General features: G+C 44.9%; 2 protein-coding genes across 2 annotated transcripts in view; both read right to left on the bottom strand.

Annotated features, from left to right (window-relative positions):
• The window catches only part of OAS2 (2'-5'-oligoadenylate synthetase 2), a 31,515-nt gene extending 20,555 nt beyond the window's left edge, over nt 1-10,960 (bottom strand). Inside the window, 6 exon segments of the mRNA XM_082853752.1 lie at nt 2,256-2,384; nt 3,473-3,626; nt 4,733-4,965; nt 8,232-8,416; nt 9,646-9,934; nt 10,724-10,960. Of these exon segments, the coding sequence (XP_082709878.1) occupies nt 2,256-2,384; nt 3,473-3,626; nt 4,733-4,965; nt 8,232-8,416; nt 9,646-9,934; nt 10,724-10,915 (1,182 nt within the window). The 5' untranslated portion in view covers nt 10,916-10,960.
• Nucleotides 10,961-13,345: 2,385 nt separating this feature from the next.
• On the bottom strand, nt 13,346-20,451 carry OAS1 (2'-5'-oligoadenylate synthetase 1). Its single transcript, XM_082853751.1, is given in 7 exon segments — nt 13,346-13,892; nt 14,718-14,950; nt 17,428-17,612; nt 17,693-17,778; nt 19,121-19,359; nt 19,363-19,554; nt 20,358-20,451. Coding segments are annotated over 7 exon segments (1,137 nt in total). The 5' UTR covers nt 20,400-20,451; the 3' UTR covers nt 13,346-13,732.

The raw sequence follows: 20,451 nt of genomic DNA, 5'->3' as shown, positions 1-20,451 counted from the left end.
AAGAGAAGTGTGTCCACGTCACGGGTAAGTGTTGTCTCATGGCCGCTATGATTTCGGGGTTCTACCATCCCCAGTGCTGTTAGGAGGCCTGTGACAGCATCTTCTATGGAGGAGGCCACCCGAGCTTCTTAGTGATGCTGAGTCCTCTCACTGGCGTATTCTTTATGGCCTTGGTAACGTTGTATTCTCTGCTTTTCCACGGGAGATAATTTGGTGGCTTTTCTGGACTTATATAGCACATCCACCCAAGCATATCCACTTCCCTGACCTTTGAATCCCATCTTCCACCATCTCCCATGGGAATATCAGCATTGTGTTCTCACCCGGCAGAGGCTCTCACTTTTTCCATTCTAAGAGCCTGGCTAACAGCAACTCTGCACGGTCTCCTGGGGTCCTTGCCAGGGTGTGAAGTCCTGAATTCCAGGAGGGGACTTCCAAGTCAATAAACTCTTCTGCATCTGACCTGACACTGTAGCCCCTTGATCAAGTGCCCTCGGGGTCACTTCCACACACACCCACCTGACTTTTGCTGCTACATGCTGACTGGGTCTTCTGGCTGTTTGGGATATAGGTCCATCCCTCCCTCAGCAGGCCCAGCGCGCCCCCGGCTGGGCTATTTTGGGACTCAACCCTACTCAGTCCTAGTGGGCAGGAGGGCAAGTGGGTGCCGGTCCTGCGGGGTCTTATGGAAGAGAGACCTCTGCAGAGTCTCCTTGCAAGGGGGGAGGTGCTAGCTTTTAACAGAAGGGGTAGATGGGACATTTCTGAACCCCAGGTTCAGAGGAGTCTGGGGATTCAAGATTTTCAGGGGCTTCCATTCTTATGTCCGCAGTCTATGTGTCAGGGTCCCATTCTTTTCCAGGTAGGGTCTTGACCTTGCTTAGCAGGCCCGATTATTTTGAGAGTATATAACTCTTTTACACCAACTAGGATGGTGATAATCAAAATGATCATGAATTACAAAGTGTTGGCAAAGATGTGGAGAGACTGAACCCCCCATTTATTGCTGAAGGGGATGTAAATGGTGCAGCTGCTATGGGCTACAGCAAGGTGGTTCCTCAAATGGGGGTGCAGGGAGGGACTCCACCCTTATCTCCTTTGGCTAAACATTAGATCTGCCGGTTTCTGTTTCCCCAGAAGGAACTGCCCATAATGGGGCTTTCTCTCCGGGGAATCAAAAATTTATGACTCCGGTGCTCCAATTTTCATTCCAGCATTTCCGTCATCCCTTACACAGGTGCTCCTCTGTTTCCAAATCTCATGAATTTGTACTTGAACCAACAGCTCCCAATACCAGTGCCCCAGACTTTTCTATAACCTGGGCCGGCTGGCTTTGCACAAACTATCAGAGCTCAGCTGAGAGAAATACTTATTAAATTTTTTTGTGCAAGAAACATTGCTTTATTATTTCTTGTGGTCATACAAACAGTACAAACTTATGGCCAAAAATTAATAAAATCTGAAAATTCAAAAAAGTATAAAGATTAGCACATCTCGATTGGGTCCAGCTACATTTCAAGTGCTCAATAGTGATTACTGTATTAACACAGGGCAGTTCTAAAACTTTTCCTGGATAAATAATCAGAGATGTGGACAAAGGGTGAACCAAAGATGTTTGTCTCAGGATTACCTGTAATTGAAACTTGGAAGGATCCTAGTCTATCCAACAGTAGAATATTCCACAAAATGTCAGCTCCATGAGGCAGGGGTTTTTGTCTGCTTTGCTCATTGCTATGTTCCAGTGCCCAGAACGATGCTTGGCACATAGCAGGTGCTCAATTAATATTTTAAGTTGAATCAATGAATACGCACACACACATACACACACATATAATATGCAGATATACTTCTTGGCTCTGTGCCTTGCGGTTAATTAACACCCAACAAATGGCATTTGCTACTATTTTTGTTGTTATTGACAATAAATTGGACCACAGATCTCCCACCAGGTACAGAGAAGAGCGTGAAGACTGGGATTCCTCTCTTTTGTCTGAGTCTCTCCTGCTGCCTCTCAGAGGATATTGTCAGAGAACAGGCTCTGGTGGGGAGGGAGCTGTGGGAAAAGGCTATCTGTAAAAGAAGAGAGAGCACAGAATGGCGGGAAGGATGGGGGTCAGGAGACCTGGATTCTGGACCCAGGTCTGACACCAACTCATGGCCCTCTCGGGATTGAGGCCCCCCGCCCCGCCCCTAGAAATGAGAGGTCTGGCCCAGATAGCCCCGGAGACCTTGCCTTTAAGAGCTTCTGGCGTTCAGAGGATGGCACATGTCCAGTTCTCTTCCACCTGCGGAGGGGCTCCTCCCTGGAATGTGAGTCTCGGAGAGGTTCTATAGCTCTGTCTAAAACCACAGGCCTCGTACGTCAGGTCACTATGGTCTTGGGGCTGAAAGGGTGAAGCACATGGTCACACTGGAGAGCTGGGCCTCCCACCTTGGCACTGGGTCTCAGTGAACATTTATGGTGGACAGGTGGACACTGTGATGTGCCACCTGGATTCCCTTCGAGGAAGGACACACCCCCTCCTGAGTTGTCCATTCAGTGGCCGATCCATTTTAGGGTAAAGAAGACCTGCCACCTCAGCCTTCTGCAGGACAACTCTGAAGGCCGTTGAAGCTCCAGGGCTCCCCAGCTGCACCTCTCCCTGTGCTGGTACCTGCTTAATTCCCCTCCTTTACACAGGTGTTGGATCCAATGGTCCTCCCCTGAAACATCCTGCACATAAACTTCATCCCAGAGTCTGTTTCCTAGGAAACCCACCTATGACATCATCAACGCTCCCCACCCCGGCATGAGAAAGATCTCTACTCTTGGAGTGGGAAGATCAGACCCTCAGCACCTACTTAGCTGGGTGACATGCCCACGTCCTGAGCTGCTCTGAGTCGCTCATTTGTCACATGATATTGAGGGGGGAGGGGATACAAGGCAGGATGTTTAGCTCAGTGGAATAAACACTGGCGTTAGAGTCTACCGAGTTAGGATCCCAGCTCTACCACTCCCTAGCTGAGTGGCCTTGAGCAGGTGACTTCACCTCTCTGAGCCTCCTTTTCTCATCTGCAAGATGGGAGTAGAAAACATATCTCATGGGGTGTTGTGAGGATTTAATGAAATAATGGAATTTAAGGGGCTTAGAACAGAACCTGAGCCCAAAGCAGGTATTTACTAAGTGGTGGCTGTTATTGTTTATTTTTCTTCTTAGTGGAATGAGCCAACTGGAGCTGTTAAAAAAGTTACTTCCAGACAAGGAGGCATTAATTAAAGAATGAACTCTGGGTGAGGGATGTGAGAAGTCCAGGAGCTCTCTGTATGGGGCCAAAATGATTGTAAAATAGAGAGCACAGCCTGACACTATATGAATGTGAGTGACCTCTAGCAAGAGGCAATTTCTTAGGAAAGAATGGTCTCTATCTACATGCCCCATGCTGTGTGGAGGGGGTGGGGGAAGGACGGCAGGGAAGAAGCAGAAGGTCTCACCGACACATCCCAGGAGCCTACTGGAGACCCGTCCCAATTCTTTAAACATGGGTAACTCAGCCAGGCTCTAGCCTCTTGTGCCAGCCGATGCCAGCTACATGGGTCTCCACCAGCAACGTTTCCTGTAGGGTCAGCCGGGTCCAGAATCACAGGCCTGAAGAGCAATATTTAGAGAGAGAATAGGTGAGAAGCTGGGCTATGTCTGGGGGATCTAGATGCTTCTGGAAGAGAAAAGTAACAGCCTGGCACAGGCAGGAGGGGTCCAGCAGGGCACTGCTCCCTGGGGTGTGTCCTGGGTGCCCTGCCCTATGGAGCACAGTGAACAGAGGGAGGAGCCTTGCATTTGGGCTTTCATAGACTTCTGTTTGAATCTTACCTCTGCCCTTTATTAGGGGTGTGACCTTGGGCAGGCCTTTTGACCTCTCTAATCCTCAGTATCCTCATCTGTGAAATGGGAAGAATTGAACATCCCTACCTCAAAGGATGTTGTATGAGGATCTAGACAAGCATGTGAAATGCTCAGCACAGTAATTGGGACATAATAAGGGGTCAATACATGGCAGTTACAATAATCATAATTTTTACAATGCTATTAGAGTGTGTTAGTCTTATAGCAAGCTCTTAGTTCCTGGGAGCATTTATTATTGTTGCTGCAGCTGTTGTTATTTTAGTTGAAATTTCAGCTGTTTCACTCATTTTTTGTTAAGGTTTGGACAAGCTCTTTACCTTTCAGAATCTTGGTTTAGTCATCTGTAAAGCAGGTAGCATAGTGCCTGCCTCACAGAGTTGCTTGCACATTGTTTTTAAAATTAGATGGAAAGGCTTCCCTGGTGGCGCAGTGGTGAAGAATCCACCTGCCAATTCAGGGGACATGGGTTCAATCCCTGGTCCGGGAAGATCCCACATGCTGCGGAGCAACTAAGCCCGTGTGCCACAACTACTGAGCCTGCGCTCTAGAGCCTGTTCTCTGCAACAAGAGAAGCCTGTGCACTTCAATGAAGAGTAGCCCTTGCTCGATGCAGCTAGAGAAAGCCTGCACGCAGCAACGAAGACCCAAAGCAGCCAAAAATAAATATATAAATATATATTTTTAATGCTTAAAAAAATTAGATGGTAGTAGTAAAGTGCCCAGCAGAATGATTAGTACCAGAAGATGATCAATAAATGTGGAGCTCTCCCACTTCCTACATTTCCAATCTGCCACAGCTGTAATCAGGGGTTCATTTATGTGAGGAGCTAAGCCATTTGGGGATAGAGTACCTGGGTTTTGCAAGTTGCCTTCTCAGGTATTGTCCAATAATAGGGTTTTCAAAGTCGTAATAGTTTTTCCAGTAGATGCAAAGCTTCTGATGCTTCAGGACTAATTCTAAGACGGTCTGAAATCCCCGAGCTGTGTTGAATCTTGTTTCCATGCTTCCTTGCTCCCAAGCATAGACTGTCAGAAGCTCCAGGGCATACTGTTGGGGCAGCGGCTTCCCAAGCTTCTCCTTACACTGAGTAGAGGAAAAACAATCAGAAAAGTGGGTTTCTCTAGCTTTCGTGTAAAGCACATTTCTCATGGACCAAATTCAGCCTGCCACTTGTTTTTGTGTATAAAGTTTTCTGAGAGCAAATCCGCACCTATTCATTTATGTGTAGTTTATGGTGGCATTCATGCTACAAAGGCATTGTTGAGTATTTGTGACAGAGACCGTGTGACTTATAAAGTCTAAAGTATTTGCTAACTTGCCCTTTACGAAAAAGTTTACTGACCCCTGGTTAAAGGCTTGCGCTCTGGATTCTGACTGATGTGGGTTTGAATCCTGGCTCCACCATTATCTGATTCTGAGCAGACAACGTAGACTCTTGGAGCCTTGTTTTTTCTCATTTGCCAGGTGAATGGTAATAATTGCACCTTCCTCAGAAGGATACTATGAAAATTAACTGAGAGGAAGGACTTGTAGTGTTCCTAAGAGCTTAAAGAAGTAAACTTTTTTTTTTTTTTTCTGGAGGAAGATATTTAATCCAAAGTCTCCAACTCTTTCAGAGATAACTTTCATGTACAATGACCATCACATAAGTATCCAGGCACACAAAGAAACAAGACACTCAGAGTGATGACTAACAAAAACTAAAAAGAAAATAGTAATAAATCTACAAAACTTTAAATATTGAAGATTTAAACACAGGCTTTAAAATAACTAGGAACATTATGTTCAAATATATAAGCATTTGAAATAGTAGGTACCTAGAAGCCAGAAAAAGTAACATGGCAGACTTAAAAAAGAATGAAATAGAAATCCTAGAACAAAAAGGACAAAAATGTAACTAATAGCTCAGTAGCATAGACACAGTTAAAGGAAAAATTAGTGATTGGAAGGTAAATTAGAAGAAACTATTCAGAATAAAGCATGGAGAGAGAAAAAGATGGAAAATGTAGAACAGGGGATAGAGATTTGGAAGAGAGAACGAGGAGGTCTAACATACATTTTATGGGAGTTCTAAGAGGCAAGAAGAGAAAGGGAGAATGATAATATTTTAGGAGAATGGCTGAGAGTTTCCAAAACTGATGAAGGATATCCACAGATTCAGGAATCCCAGTGAAGGACCCCATGAACCCCAAGCAGAACCAATAAAAAGGGATCATCATTAAGACACATCAGCTTGAAACCAAACAAAATCAAAGTAAAAGTGAAACATATAAATGCAGCCAGAGAAATAAGATAGATTACCTACAAATGCACCACAGTGACACTGACAACTGATTTCTCACTAGCAACACTGGAAGATGGAATGATATATCCAATGTACTGAAATGCATACCAATCCAGCAAAAATACCTGACAGCAATGAAGGGAAAATCAAGACATTTGCAGACAAACAAAAACTGCCATATTTACTATCAGAAGACGGTCACCAAAAGAAATCTTAAAGGGCATATTTCAGGAAGAAGAAGAACAATCCCAGATGGAAGGTGAGAGAGGTAGGATAGAATCGATAGTGAAGAAAGCAGTAAACACGCGGGTAGATTCAATGATCATTGGCTCTGTAAAACAATACTAATGCTTTGGGGCACTTGACAATATTGAGAGACTTAAAATATACAACAAAAGTTGGATGTAAGTTACAGGTGGTGATGATGGGGCTAGAGGAGTTAAAGTATTGTACGATTCCTCTATTATTCTAGAAGAGAGAAGAGAGAAAAAGAAAGAGGGGAAGAAAGGAAGGAAGGAAGGAAGCGAGGGAGGGAGGGAGGAATTAAAGGAGAAAAAAGGAAATAAAGAGACAATTCTTTGTTGAGTAGGACTGTCTTGCTCATTGTAAAACAACTAGTATTCCTGGCTTCTTTCCACTTATTCTCAGCAGCATCTTTATCCCACATCACAAAAATGCCTTTATGAAGCTTCAGTATGTCTTGGGGGGCAGTGCTGCACTTGTCAAGAACCACTTTTGTAAGTTCTAAAACGCTCAAGTGCCATGATCAAAATTCTTGCAAAGCAAATTGAGATGTCCAGCAAATGTTTTTAAAGTAGGAAGTTTATCCTTAATTACTTTCTTTAACTCAATTTATTCATCTAAATATATATAGAATGCTTATTACATGTTAAGTAAACTCTTCAGTCTGAAGACCCAAATGCTGTTTTTGTTTTTGTTCTGCTGTTTATTAGCTGAAAGTGTCTTCTGACACTTAGTTTCTCTTTCTGTAAAAGGGGTTTAATAATAATACCCTTAACCAGGTCACAGAATCACCACGATGCTTAAATAAGATATGGGACATCTGAAAGTAAACAGAAATGAATATCACATCCACAAAATTTTAAATATGATGAATCTGGCATAAGCTTAGTGCACAATCCATGTTAGCTTTTATGATGTGTTTTCCTGTGGCAGCTCAGAGAAAGGACATTTATTAGGACCGACTATATGCCAGATATCACGGTATGTGATTTACTATTGCTGTGCCATGTTACTCTTTGCAAATGAGAAAACAGGAACCACAGAGATGTTAATTCACTTGTCCAAAGCCAGACACCTAGGAAGTGAACAGAAGTGTGTGTGTGTGTGTGTGTGTGTGTGTGTGTGTGTGTGTGGTGATGGCGTGGGGACGTAGCACTCATTAATTCATCTAACAATTATTTTTTGAGCTCCTATTACACACCAGGCACTGTTCTAGGTCCCTGGGATACAGCAGGGATTCAAACATAAATCCTTCTGTTCCTGTACATTTTTAGTGGGGAGATAGACAATAAACAAACAAATAAGCACATGCAAAGGCCCTGAGGCTGGAGTAGAGTTTCCCTCCTGGAGGATTAATGAAGAGGAAAGCATAGCCTGGGGGTGGTGGTGAGGGGGCAGAGACTGGGGCTCAGAGAGGTTGAGGGCAGATCCTATGAGCTTCTCAAGATGACCTGGACCAGGGTGAGAGTGGCACAGGAGATGACGATGGATGAATTATAAATATATTTTAATACAGGACCAACATCATTTGCTGACAGGTTGGATGGGGGTGTGTGTGGAGAAGTCAAGGATGACCCTTGGTTTTGTCCAGAGTAACAGGAAGGATGGAGTTGTGATTTCCCTTCCCTCCCGACTCCTCTCCCCTCCCCTCCCCTTCCTTCTTCCCCCTCCCGATGCCTCATCCTTGCTTCCTCCCCACACCTCCCCCTCCTCCTTCCCTCCCTCTATTCCACCCCTCCCTCCTCCCCTTGTCCTCACTCTCTTCCTTCTCTCCCTCCTCCTCCTCCTCCTCTGCTCTCTGTCTGGATGGGACATGCCATACCGTTTGGTACCAGTGCTTCACAAGGCGGATGAGGCTCTTCAGCTTGGTTGGACGGTCCCTCAGGAAGGCTCGCTGCAGCTCCGTGAAGCAGGGGGAGAACTCGCCCTCTTTCCCCAGGGACTTGCACTCTTGGATAAGCTGGACGTAGACTTGAGGGTCAGGCCTGTAGCCTTTGATCACCTGACCTGTTGGGAATTAATCCATAATGTGAAGATGTCAGCTTTTCTCTGAGTTTCTTTCAATCCCGCTGAAGAGACAAGCTCACTGACCATGGGGTGCAGTGGAAAGGTCAGCAGGCCCAGAGCCAGGAGGCCTGAGGGCCATCCCCAGTCCTCGCCACTCCCATCTCCACTGCCGTCACCCCATCCAAGCCAGCATCATCTCTCACCTGGACACAGCAGAGATGGCAGCAGCCTCCTTCCTGGATCCTCCACAGCCCATTCTCTACCCAGCACCCACAGAGGCCTTTTAAAACCCGATCCTTCCACTTCTTGCTTCCCAGGACATCCGAATAAAATCCAAAGTCCTCGCAGTGGCCCAGGAGGTTTGGTGTGACCTGTCTCCTGCCACCTCTGCCGTCTCACCTCTTGCCTTGATCCCTTTGCTACTTACTCCCCCGGTTATTTCACTTCTTCAAATATGCCAAGCTCATTCCTGTCTCAGGGCCTTTGCACTTGCTGTTTCCTCTTCCTGGAGCCCCCAGATCTTCCCAGGTTTGGCTTCCTCTCATCCCTCGGGCCTCGGGTCAGCGGTCACCTCCCTTGTTGCGCTGTCTAAAAACTCCCTCTAAGCCCCATCATTCTCTTTTGAATCACCATATTTAGTTTTTGTCACAACAAGTTATCCTTTCATTTATGGTATTTAAATTATTATTGTCAGGCTGTAGGAGAGAAGTTCCCTGTCTGTCTCATTTATGGCCATAGAACAGTGCCTTGCACATGGAAGGTACTCAGCGGAAATGAGCCTCAGAGATGTACTGCTTCCTGTCCCAATGTTCCTGCAGATTGTCTACAGATTCCAACCCTCAGATAAATTTGATATTTCCTTATGCTTTGGATAAAAGATGAAATTAACATACTGTGTTTACACCAGATATACGCTGCCTCATTTTTAGAAAGCGAAGATTCACACACTTTGCCAAGAGTAAAACTAGTAAGCTTGGCAGGTGTTCTATAAAAACATATTGCTCCCAAATTGTACCAATTTGTTGTTAATGTCACTGCAGTGGCTCAGTATGACCCTAAAGATTCCTGCCCCAGAAGAGATGCTAGGATCTCCTCCCCACTTGAAGGGATGCCCTGTTTAATAAGACTCTCAAAGTGAGAGAGATTTCTGCTCAGAAACATGAAAAGAGAGTAGAAGAAGCCCTGACATAGGACAAAGGCTGAAACACCTTGTGGCTGAGAGTGCTCACCCAGGGCATCAAAAGCGGGCAGGACATCAAAGTTCACCGACTCGTGGAGCTCACGGGATCTAAGCACGAAGCTGAGAGCACGGGGATTCTCCCATTGCTGTTTCTGGACCTCAAACTTCACTTCAAATGTTTCCTCCCTTTGACAGGCTTCCAGCTGTCTCCTAATTTCCTTGATGAATTCTCCTCGGCGCTGAAGTTGTTCCTGAAAACTTTTAAGATTGGTGAGGAAGATGACGAGGTCAGCATCTGATCGGCCCCTGAGGGTTGTGCCTTTGCCTGAGGAGCCACCCTGAAAAAGGTGATGAGAATGAGAACTGATATTTATCATTGAGAAGAGCCTCCCTAAATAAAATGCTGAGAACAATCACTAACATTTTGAGTACTAGCCACTGTTCTGAAGGCATTACCAGTCTTAACTCCTAGAATGCTCACAAGAACTCTGTGATTTAGCTACTATTATTATCTGTTCCCATTTTCCAGATGGAGAAACAGATGCTGAGAGAGATTATGTATCAGCCCAATCACACAGCTAGTAGGTGGCAGAGATGCAATTCAGTCTGTGTTCTTTACCCCCTGTTCTTTACGACCTTATATAATTAATACTGTAAACTGGCCCATGGCTTATTTTACTTGATCTGCAAGCCCTGCAAAGTACTGGGAATTATGGATGATGAAACTGAGGCACAGAGAGGTTAAGTGACTCACCCAAGATTTCACAGCAGCAGGTGCTATCTGCTTTCAAAACTTATACTCTTAACCAGCTCATGAGTCTGCAGGAATGGTGAGTTCCCAGCCTGGTCAATGATTAGCGGATTATTGATACAGCTGGGCTTCAGTTTGCCTATCTCTGTGGTGGACGTGACATAGGTGGTTTATAAACTTGACCTGGGCATTTGTTAAAAACTTACAGGTGGAGGCCCTCACCCCAGAAGCTACTTTCACAAGCTGTGGTTATAGTTTTGGCATGGATAAATCAGAAACCACCAGCCCCAGAGACCTCAACCTTTTGCTCTCTGTCTCTGTGGAAACACTTGCTCATTCAGCCCCCTTCTCCCCAGCCAGGCAGTTCTGGACTCACCTTCACAACTTTGGACACCCGAACAGGGTGGGAGGCCCCCATGAAGGAGTGGAGGAAACACCTCTCCTTCAGGAAACTGCAGATGATGTGGATGGCTTCATTGACCTGTGTGTAGAAATCCTCGTCTGGCAGGAGGTGGTCTTCGATGAACTTGTCTAGATACTTGGCCGGGGTATCACTGAGCTCCATCATGATGCTGGGACAGGAGAGCCAGAGAGGGCAGAGCTGGAGGGGAAAACCTTTTAGCTTCTATCTCTTCTGCTGCCTGGGTCCAGGAGGCTGTTAGTTTCATTTCATTGGAAGGGAGGAGGTGTGCCCTGAGTCTGGGCTGCTGTTGGTTTCGTTTCCTTGTAAGGGAGGAGCTTTGCCCTGAGTCTTTGTCTCTCAGCAAATCAAACATTCCTTTGATTCTGAACCCTGTTCAGTCTCCCAGCTCTTTCCTCCAGTATTCCAGAATTACTCCCTGCCTTTAACAGGCAACCTAGAACATCTGGTCTTTCTTCAGACTGTACTCTGAAAAGGTACTTTTTAAGCCAGGTTAGTACTTCACCCAAGAGTAATCATGAGTAAAAACACACTTTTGGTTTCCTTTTCCTCTTTTTTCGTTGCTGACAAAATTGTTTTATTGTCTCCTGTGATTTTTGCAGCAGTACATGTATATTGCAAACAGCAATGGTCAGAAAAATCCAAAAGCATAAAGTCCATCCCTGATCCTAAACCTGAAAGACTACAACTACTTTGGTGCAGATCTTTTCAGATGTTTTTCTAGGTTAACACACACATACACACAAACATACTTTCTTTCTCTCTCTCTCTTTTAATGGCATGACTATAATGGTTTTACTTTTTGATTAATAGACTATTTCTTAAGGCATTTTTAAGTCGATAGAAAAATTGCGAGCTGTCCCTAGCTGTGCAGCTTTGAACACGAGTGTAACTGGGCATGCCTCAATGTCCCAATCTGTAGAGAGGGCAAACTTTTCTCATTCACAGAACTGCTTCTGAGGATAATCTGAAAGAAGAGACACAAAAGGGGATTTGAAAGGTATCAAATGCTGAGCAAAAATAAAGGACAGGGACTTCCCTCGCGGTCCAGTGGTTAAGACTTTGCTTTCCAGTGCAGGGGGTGTGGGTTCGCACCTGGAACAGTTCTTTGCTCAAAAAGATAAAAAGTTTTGGAAAGATGGAATTATGAAGTTGCCTGAAAAATGGAAGAAGGTAGTGGAACAAAAGGGTGATTACGTTGTTCAATAAAGTTCTTGGTAAAAATGAAAAATGGGTCTTTTATTTTTACTTGAAAACCGAAGGTACTTTTTGGCCCACCCAATGTGATCTCCTCCCCATTTTTTAGGGACATCTTATTTTGGTAAGGCTCTCAAACTGTGCGGGCTCTCAAACTGCTCGGAAATATGAACAGAGAAAGGAGCCCTGATACAGGACAAAGGCTGAGACTCCATGTGGCTGGGAGGGTGGAAGGCAGGTAGTACATCAAACTGCACCCCACACAACACTATAAAGCAACTACACTCCAATAAAAGTTAATAATAATGAAAAAAATAACTGCACCCCTGGTGGGGCTAGGGCACCTGACCACGATGCTGAGTGCCCAGGGCGGCTCAGAGAACTCCACCCTCATATCTGTTGCTTCAACCTTAGTTCTTCCCAGTTTCATTTCTTCAGCAGGAAGTTGCCCAGAATGGGGACTCAGCTCTGGGCAGTCAGGAATTTATGACTCGGGTGCTTCAAATTTCATGAGAGCATTTCCGTCACCCCTAACACACTTGCTCCTCTGCTTCTGAACCTCATGAGCCAGCAGCTCCAAACTGCAGCACCCTTGAGCCTTCTGTCGCCTGGGTCTGCCAGCTTTGCCCAAACTATCAGAGCTCACAAATACTTATCACAAAAGGTTTTGAAACAAAATGCTTTACTGTTTCTTGTGGTCATTCAAGCAGTACAAATTTACAGCAAAACAAAAATCACAAAATTCAGAAAAGTATAAAGCTCACTCGCTCACCGTGCTTTAATCAAATATACCCACTGAAAACATTTAGGTCTTCATGAAACCAACCATCACAAAATGAAATTAAAGAAAACCTACTAAGTACAATAACATAAAAACAAGTATCTAGGAATAATATGACAAAACACACTTAAGACCAATGCAGGGAAAAACTATAAAACATAGTTACAGAGTAATTCAAGAAGAGGAAAATTAATGGAAAGAAGCTCCAAGTTTGTGGATTGGGATTCTCAATAGGTGTCATCTTCCCTGAACTAATTTATGGAATTCTAATCAAATGCCTCCCCGTATTTTGGGTGAAATTTCACAAACAGAATATAATATTAACATAGAAATAGAGCCAAGAGAAGACATTGGTTTGGATAAAAACAGAGTTTTCTACAAGATATTAAGAATTAATACCAGGCTAGAGTAATTAGTCAAGGTACTATTAACTCAAGGATGCCAAAGTTGACCAATGGAACTGCACAGACTCACACACAGACGGGCTCTGGACATATGTTAGAGGTGGCTTTTACAGAACAGTGGGGAAAGGATGGTCCCTTCAACAAATGCTGCTGCAATATTTGGTGACTCAAGCAAGTGCACAAATCTCAGTGTATTATTATGAGAACAAGAATAAGACCCATCTCACAGGGATGCTGGAGGACTCAAAGGAGGAACAGTAATATGGAGAAGCCAAAGACTGTTTCCCAGCTACACACGTGACCAGTGACTCAGGTGGTAAGAACATGCTTGATCTTTTGTGCTTCCTTAAGGGAGTTTTTATTGACTGGACTTTTGTAAATGACAATGTGAGTTGGTAAGCCTATTGTCTAATCCGGTGATTCATTCTGGGGCAGAACACATGTGTAATTTTACATTTTCTAGTAACCACAGTAAAAGAGTACAAAGACAGAGATGAAATTCAATTTGATTTAATGCAGTATTTCTAGAAGTTGTTATTTCAACCTGCCATTAATATCAGGTCACATGAGGGAATCAGGAGGTCACACCGGCACCTTCCAGGTGCTGACTGGAGACCCATCCCGTTTCTTGCAGCATGAGTATCCCAGCCAGACTCTAACCTCTTGTGCCAGCAGCTGCCAGCTATATGGTTCTTTACCAGCCACATTTCCAGTAGGGTCAGCTGGGTCCAGAATCACAGGTCTGAAAAGCAACAGTTAGAGAGGGGCAGGTGAGTATGTGGGCTGTGTTGCGGGGGTCTAGAGCTCCTGGCAGAGCAAAATACCAACTTGGGCAGACTGGGACTCGGGGCAGCAGGAGGGGCCCAGGAGGGCACTGCTCCCTGGGGTGTGTCCTGAGTGCCCTCCCCTACGGTGGGCATTGAACACAAGGAGAAGGAGGCTTGCATTCGGGCCTTGATAGACCTGGGTTTGAATCTTACCTCTGCTCTTTATTAGTGGTGTGACCTTGGGCAGGTCACCTGAATCTCTAATCCTCAGTATCCTCATCAGTGAAATGGGGAGATTTGAATACCCCTACCTCAAAGCATGCTGTATGAGGATCTAGACAAGCATGTGAAGTGCTCAGAACAGTAACTGGAACATAATAAGGGGTCCATACATGTCAGTTTTAATAACCAAAATTTTACTATTCTGTTCGAGTGTGTTGGTCTTACAGCAAGCTCTTACTTCCTGGGAGCAGTCATTATTGTTGCTGTAGCTACTGTTATTTTAGTCAAATTTCAGGTATTTCACTCATTTTCTGTTAAGGTTTGGACAAGCTCTTATTTCTCCAAACCTCAGTCATCTGTAGAATGGTTAGCATATTGCCTGCCTCACTGGATTGGAGGTTATTATTTAAATTTATTATTTAAATCAGATGGTAGGAGTAAAGTGCCCAGCACAGTGATTGACAATAGATGATGATCAATAAATATGGATCCCTCTCACTTCCTACATTTCCAAGGTGCCACAGCTGTATTCATGGGTTCATTTATGTGGGGAGCTAAGCCATGTGGGGATAGAGTACCTGGGTTTTGCAAGTTGCCTTCTCAGGTATTGTCCAGTAATAGGGTTTTCAAAGTCATAATACTTTTCCCAGTAGATGCAGAGGTGCTGGTGCTTCAGGACTAATTCCAAAACAGTCTGAAATCCCTGAGCTGTGCTGAATCCTGTTTCCATGCTTCCTTGCTCCCAAGCATAGACTGTCAGAAGCTCCAGGGCATATTGTGGGGGCAGTTTTTTCCCACGTCTCATCTTACACTGAGAAGAGGAAAAAAAATTAGGAAAATGAGTTTGTTCAGCTTTTATGTGAAGAAGAGTTAATGCCTATTCTTCTCAAACTATTCCAGAAAATTGAGGAGTAAGAGATGGTTCCAAACTCATTCTACACCAAAACCAGACAAAGATATTACAAAAAATTATAGGCCTGATGATCATAGATGCAAAAATCCTCCACAAAATATTAGCAAGGCAAATTCAACAATATATTAAAAGATCATACACCATGATCAAGTTGGATATATTCCACGGATTCAAGGATGCTTCTGTATCCACAAATCAATCAACGTGATACATTTGCATTAATATAACGAAGGATAAAAAGCATATGACCATTTCCACAGATACAGAAAAAACATTTGAGAAAATTCAACAGCCATCTGTGATACAAAATCTTAACAAGGTGGGTATGGAGAGAACATAACTCAATATAGGCCCTATATGACCAACCCACAGCTAAACCATACTCAATGGTGAAGGCTAAAAGCATTTCCTTTAAGATCAGGAACAAGACATATATGCCCACTCTCCCCACATATATTCAACATAGTATTGGAAGTCCGTCCATGGCAATCAGGCATGAAAAAGAAACAAAATGCAGGGACTTCCCTGGTGGCGCAGTGGTTAAGAATCCGCCTGCCAATGCAGGGGACACGGGTTCGAGCCCTGCTCCGGGAAGATCCCACATGCCACGGAGCGACTAAGCCCACCCCGTGTACCACAACTACTGAGCCTGTGTGCTGCAACTACTGAAGCCCACGGGCCGAGAGCCCGTGTTCCGCAACAAGAGAAGCCACTGCAATAAGAAGCCCGCGCACTGGAACGAAGAGTAGCCCCCACTCGCTGCAACTAGGGAAAGCCCACGCACAGCAACAAAGACCCAACAGATCCAAAAATAAATAAATAAAATAAATAAACTTTAAAAAAAACATTAAAAAAAGAAACAAAATGCATCCAAATTAAAACAGAAGAAGTTACACTATTGCTATTTGCAGATGACATGATACTATACATAGAAAACCCTAAAGATGCCACCAAAAAACTTTTAGAACTAAAAACTGAATACAGGAATATTGCAGGATACAAAAATAATATACAGAAATCTGTTGCATTTCTATACATGAATAACAAACTATCAGAAAGAGAAATTTAAAAACAATCTCATTTACAATTGCATCAAAAAGAAGAAGAAAACTAGGAATAAATTTAACCATAAATGTGAAAGACCTGTACCCTGATAAGACTTTGATGAGAGAAACTGAAGATGACAAAAATAAAAGGAAAGATATACCATGCTCATGGATTCAAGGAATTAATATTGTTACAATGTGCATACTACCCAAAGCAATCTACACGGGCATCACTGTGGTATGTGATTTACTACTGCTGTGCCATGTTACTCTTTGCAAGTGAGAAAACAGGAGGGGCAAGATGTTAATTCATTTGCCCAAATTCAGACAGCTAGGAAGTGAACAGAAGAGTGTGTGTTGGGGGGTGGGGGCATTAGCACTCATTAATTTGTTGAGTAATTACTTACTGAGAACCTATTATGTGCCAGGCACTGTTCTAGATTCTGGGGATACAGCAGTGAAGAAAATATACAAATCCCTTCTTTTATGTACATTTTCAGTGGGGAGACAGGCAATAAACCAATAAGCTCATGCAAAGGCCCTGAGGCTGGAGTAGAGTTTCCCTCTTGGAGGACTAACGAAGAGCAGAGCATGGCCTGGGGGAGTGGTGAGGGGGCAGAGATGGGGGTTCAGAGAGGTCGAGGGCAGATCCTGTGAGCCTCCCAAGTGACTTGGACCAGGGTGGGAGTGACTGAGGTGGTGATGGTTGATGATAATGGGTATATTTTAGATACAGGACCAAGCCATTTACAGACTGGCTGGATGTGTGTGTGTGTGTGTGTGTGTGCGCGCGTGTGTGTGTGTGTATGTGTGAAAAAGGTAAGAAAGAGCCATGGTTTTGTCCAGAGTAACTGGAAGGGTGGAGTTGTTATTTCCTGATACGGGAAGACAAGGAAGAATGAGACACCTGAGTCCACTGGCACCTGTCCCGGGCCCTACCCTTCTCCTCCCTTTCCTTTCCCCTCCTCCCCACAACCTCTACTCTTCCACCTTCTTCCTCTCATCCTCTCCCTCCTTGTTCCCTGCCTTCTCCCCTCCTTCATGATCTTTCCCTCTTTTCCTCTCTGTCCATCTCCCTCCTTCCTCCCCCATCCTTTCAGATTCCTCTCCTCCTCCCGCTCCTCTTTCTTCTCTTCCCCACTCCTCTCCCCTCCCCTCCCCTTCCTTCTTCCCCCTCCCGATGCCTCATCCTTGCTTCCTCCCCACACCTCCCCCTCCTCCTTCCCTCCCTCTATTCCACCCCTCCCTCCTCCCCTTGTCCTCACTCTCTTCCTTCTCTCCCTCCTCCTCCTCCTCCTCCGCTCTCTGTCTGGATGGGACATGCCATACCTTTTGGTACCAGTGCTTCACAAGGCGGATGAGGCTCTTCAGCTTGGTTGGACACTCCTTCAGGAAGGCTCGCTGCAGCTCCGTGAAGCAGGGGGAGAACTCGCCCTCTTTCCCCAGGGACTCGCACTCTTGGATAAGCTGGACGTAGACTTTAGGGTCAGGTCTGTAGCCTTTGGTCACCTGACCTGTTGGGAATTAATCCATAATGTGAAGATGTCAGCTTTTCTCTGAGTTTCTTTCAATCCCTCTGAGGAGACAAGCTCACTAACCATGGGGTGCAGTGGAAAGGTCAGCAGGCCCAGAGCCAGGAGGCCTGAGGGCCATCCCCAGTCCTCGCCACTCCCATCTCCACTGCCGTCACCCCATCCAAGCCAGCATCATCTCTCACCTGGACACAGCAGAGATGGCAGCAGCCTCCTTCCTGGATCCTCCACAGCCCATTCTCTACCCAGCACCCACAGAGGCCTTTTAAAACCCGATCCTTCCACTTCTTGCTTCCCAGGACATCCGAATAAAATCCAAAGTCCTCACAGTGGCCCAGGAGGTTTGGTGTGACCTGTCTCCTGCCACCTCTGCCGTCTCACCTCTTGCCTTGATCCCTTTGCTACTTACTCCCCCGGTTATTTCACTTCTTCAAATATGCCAAGCTCATTCCTGTCTCAGGGCCTTTGCACTTGCTGTTTCCTCTTCCTGGAGCCCCCAGATCTTCCCAGGTTTGGCTTCCTCTCATCCCTCGGGCCTCGGGTCAGCGGTCACCTCCCTTGTTGCCCTGTCTAAACACTCAAGCCCCATCATTCTCTTTTGAATCACCATATTTAGTTTTTGTCTCAACAAGTTATCCTTTCATTTATGGTATTTAAATTATTATTGTCAGGCTCCAGGAGAGAAGTTCCCTGTCTGTCTCATTTATGGCCATAGAACAGTGCCTTGCACATGGAAGGTACTCAGTGGAAATTGAGCCTCAGAGATGTACTGCTTCCTGTCCCAATGTTCCTGCAGATTGTCTACAGATTCCAACCCTCAGATAAATTTGATGATATTCCCTTATGCTTTGGATAAAAGATGAAATTAACATATTGTGTTTACACCAGATATATGCTGCCTCAGTGTTTTGGGATTTATCTATTTTTTTAAATTGAAGTATAGTTGATTTACAATATTGTGTTAGTTTCAGGTGTCCAGCAAAGTGATTCAGTTACAAATATATAAGATATATTATAAGATATTGAATATAGTTCCCTATGCTATTCAGTAAAACCTTGCTGGTGATCTACTTTATATGTAGTAGTGTACATCTTTTGCTGCCTCATTTATAGAAAGGTAAGATTCACACAACTTGCCATAAGTAGAACTAGTAAGCCTGGCAGGTATTGTATAAGAAATGTCTTGGGCTTCCCTGGTGGCGCAGTGGTTAAGAGTCTGCCTGCCGATGCAGGGGACGCGGGTTCGTGTCCCGGTCTGGGAAGATCCCACGTGCCGCGGAGCGGCTGGGCCCGTGAGCCATGGCCGCTGAGCCTGCGCATCCGGAGCCTGTGCTACGCAACGGGAGAGGCCACAACAGTGAGAGGCCCGCGTACCGCAAAAAAAAAAAAAAAAAAAAAAAAAGTCTTACCCCCAAATTGTACCAATTTGTTGTTTAATGTCACTGTGGTGGCTGAATAGGACTCTAGTTATCTTGCTCTGAGAGAGATGCTAAGATCTCCTCCTCATGTTGAAGGCATGTTTATGTTTTAATAGACTCTTGAACTGAGGAAGATTTCTGCTCAGAAACATGAAAAAAAAAAAGAGGAAGAAGCCCTGACATAGGACAAAGGCTGAAACACCTTGTGACTGCTCACACAGGGCATCAAAGGCGGGCAGGACATCGAACTTTACCCCCTGGAGGAGCCGAGGGGACCTGAGCATGAAGCTGAGAGCACGGGGCTTCTTCCTTCACCGTTTCTGGACCTCAAACTCCACTTCAAATGTTTCCTTTCTTTGACAGGCTTCCAGCTGTCTCCTAATTTCCTTGATGGATCCTCTTCGGTGCTGAAGCTGTTCCCGAAAACTTGTGAGACTGGCGACGAAGACGACAAGGTCAGCATCTGATAGGCCCTTGAGGGTCGTGCCTTTGCCTGAGGAGCCACCCTAAAAAAGGTGGTGAGAATGAGAACTGACATTTATCACTGAGAAGAGCCTTCCTAAATAAAATGCTGAGAACAATCACTAACATTCTGAGTGCTAGCCACTGTTCTGAAGGCATTACCAGTCAACTCCTAGAATGCTCACAAAAACTCTATGATTTAGTTACTATTATTATCTGTTCCCATTTTCCAGATGGAGAAACAGATGCTGAGAGAGATTATGTATTGGCCGCATCACGCAGCTAGTAGGTGGCAGAGATGCAATTCACACCCTGGTTGCCTTTTTACAGGGTCTGTGTTCTTTATTCCCTGTTCTTTTTGACCTTATATAATTAATACTGTAAACTGGCCCATGGCTTATTTTACTTGATCTGCAAGCCCTGCAAAGTACTGGGAATTATGGATGATGAAATTGAGGCACAGAGAGGTTAAGTGACTCGCCCAAGATTTCACAGCAGCAGGTGCTATCTGCTTTCAAAACTTACACTCTTAACCAGCTCATGAGTCTGCAGGAATGGTGTGTCCCCAGTCGATGATTAGCGGATTGTTGATACAGCTGGGCTTCAGTTTGTCTATCTCTGTGGTGGACGTGACATAGGTGGTTTATAAACTTGACCTGGGCATTTGTTAAACTTACAGGTGGAGGCCCTCACCCCAGAAGCTACTTTCACAAGCTGTGGTTATAGTTTTGGCATGGATAAATCAGAAACCACCAGCCCCAGAGACCTCAACCTTTTGCTCTCTGTCTCTGTGGAAACACTTGCTCATTCAGCCCCCTTCTCCCCAGCCAGGCAGTTCTGGACTCACCTTCACAACTTTGGACACCCGAACAGGGTGGGAGGCCCCCATGAAGGAGTGGAGGAAACACCTCTCCTTCAGGAAACTGCAGATGATGTGGATG

The sequence above is a fragment of the Leucopleurus acutus genome (genome assembly GCF_964270905.1).
Source record: "Leucopleurus acutus genome assembly, chromosome: 13".
In the NCBI taxonomy this organism is placed as follows: Eukaryota; Metazoa; Chordata; class Mammalia; order Artiodactyla; family Delphinidae; genus Leucopleurus; species Leucopleurus acutus.
The sequence above is the reverse complement of the archived record's forward strand: the minus strand, read 5'-3'. Positions and strand labels throughout refer to the sequence as shown.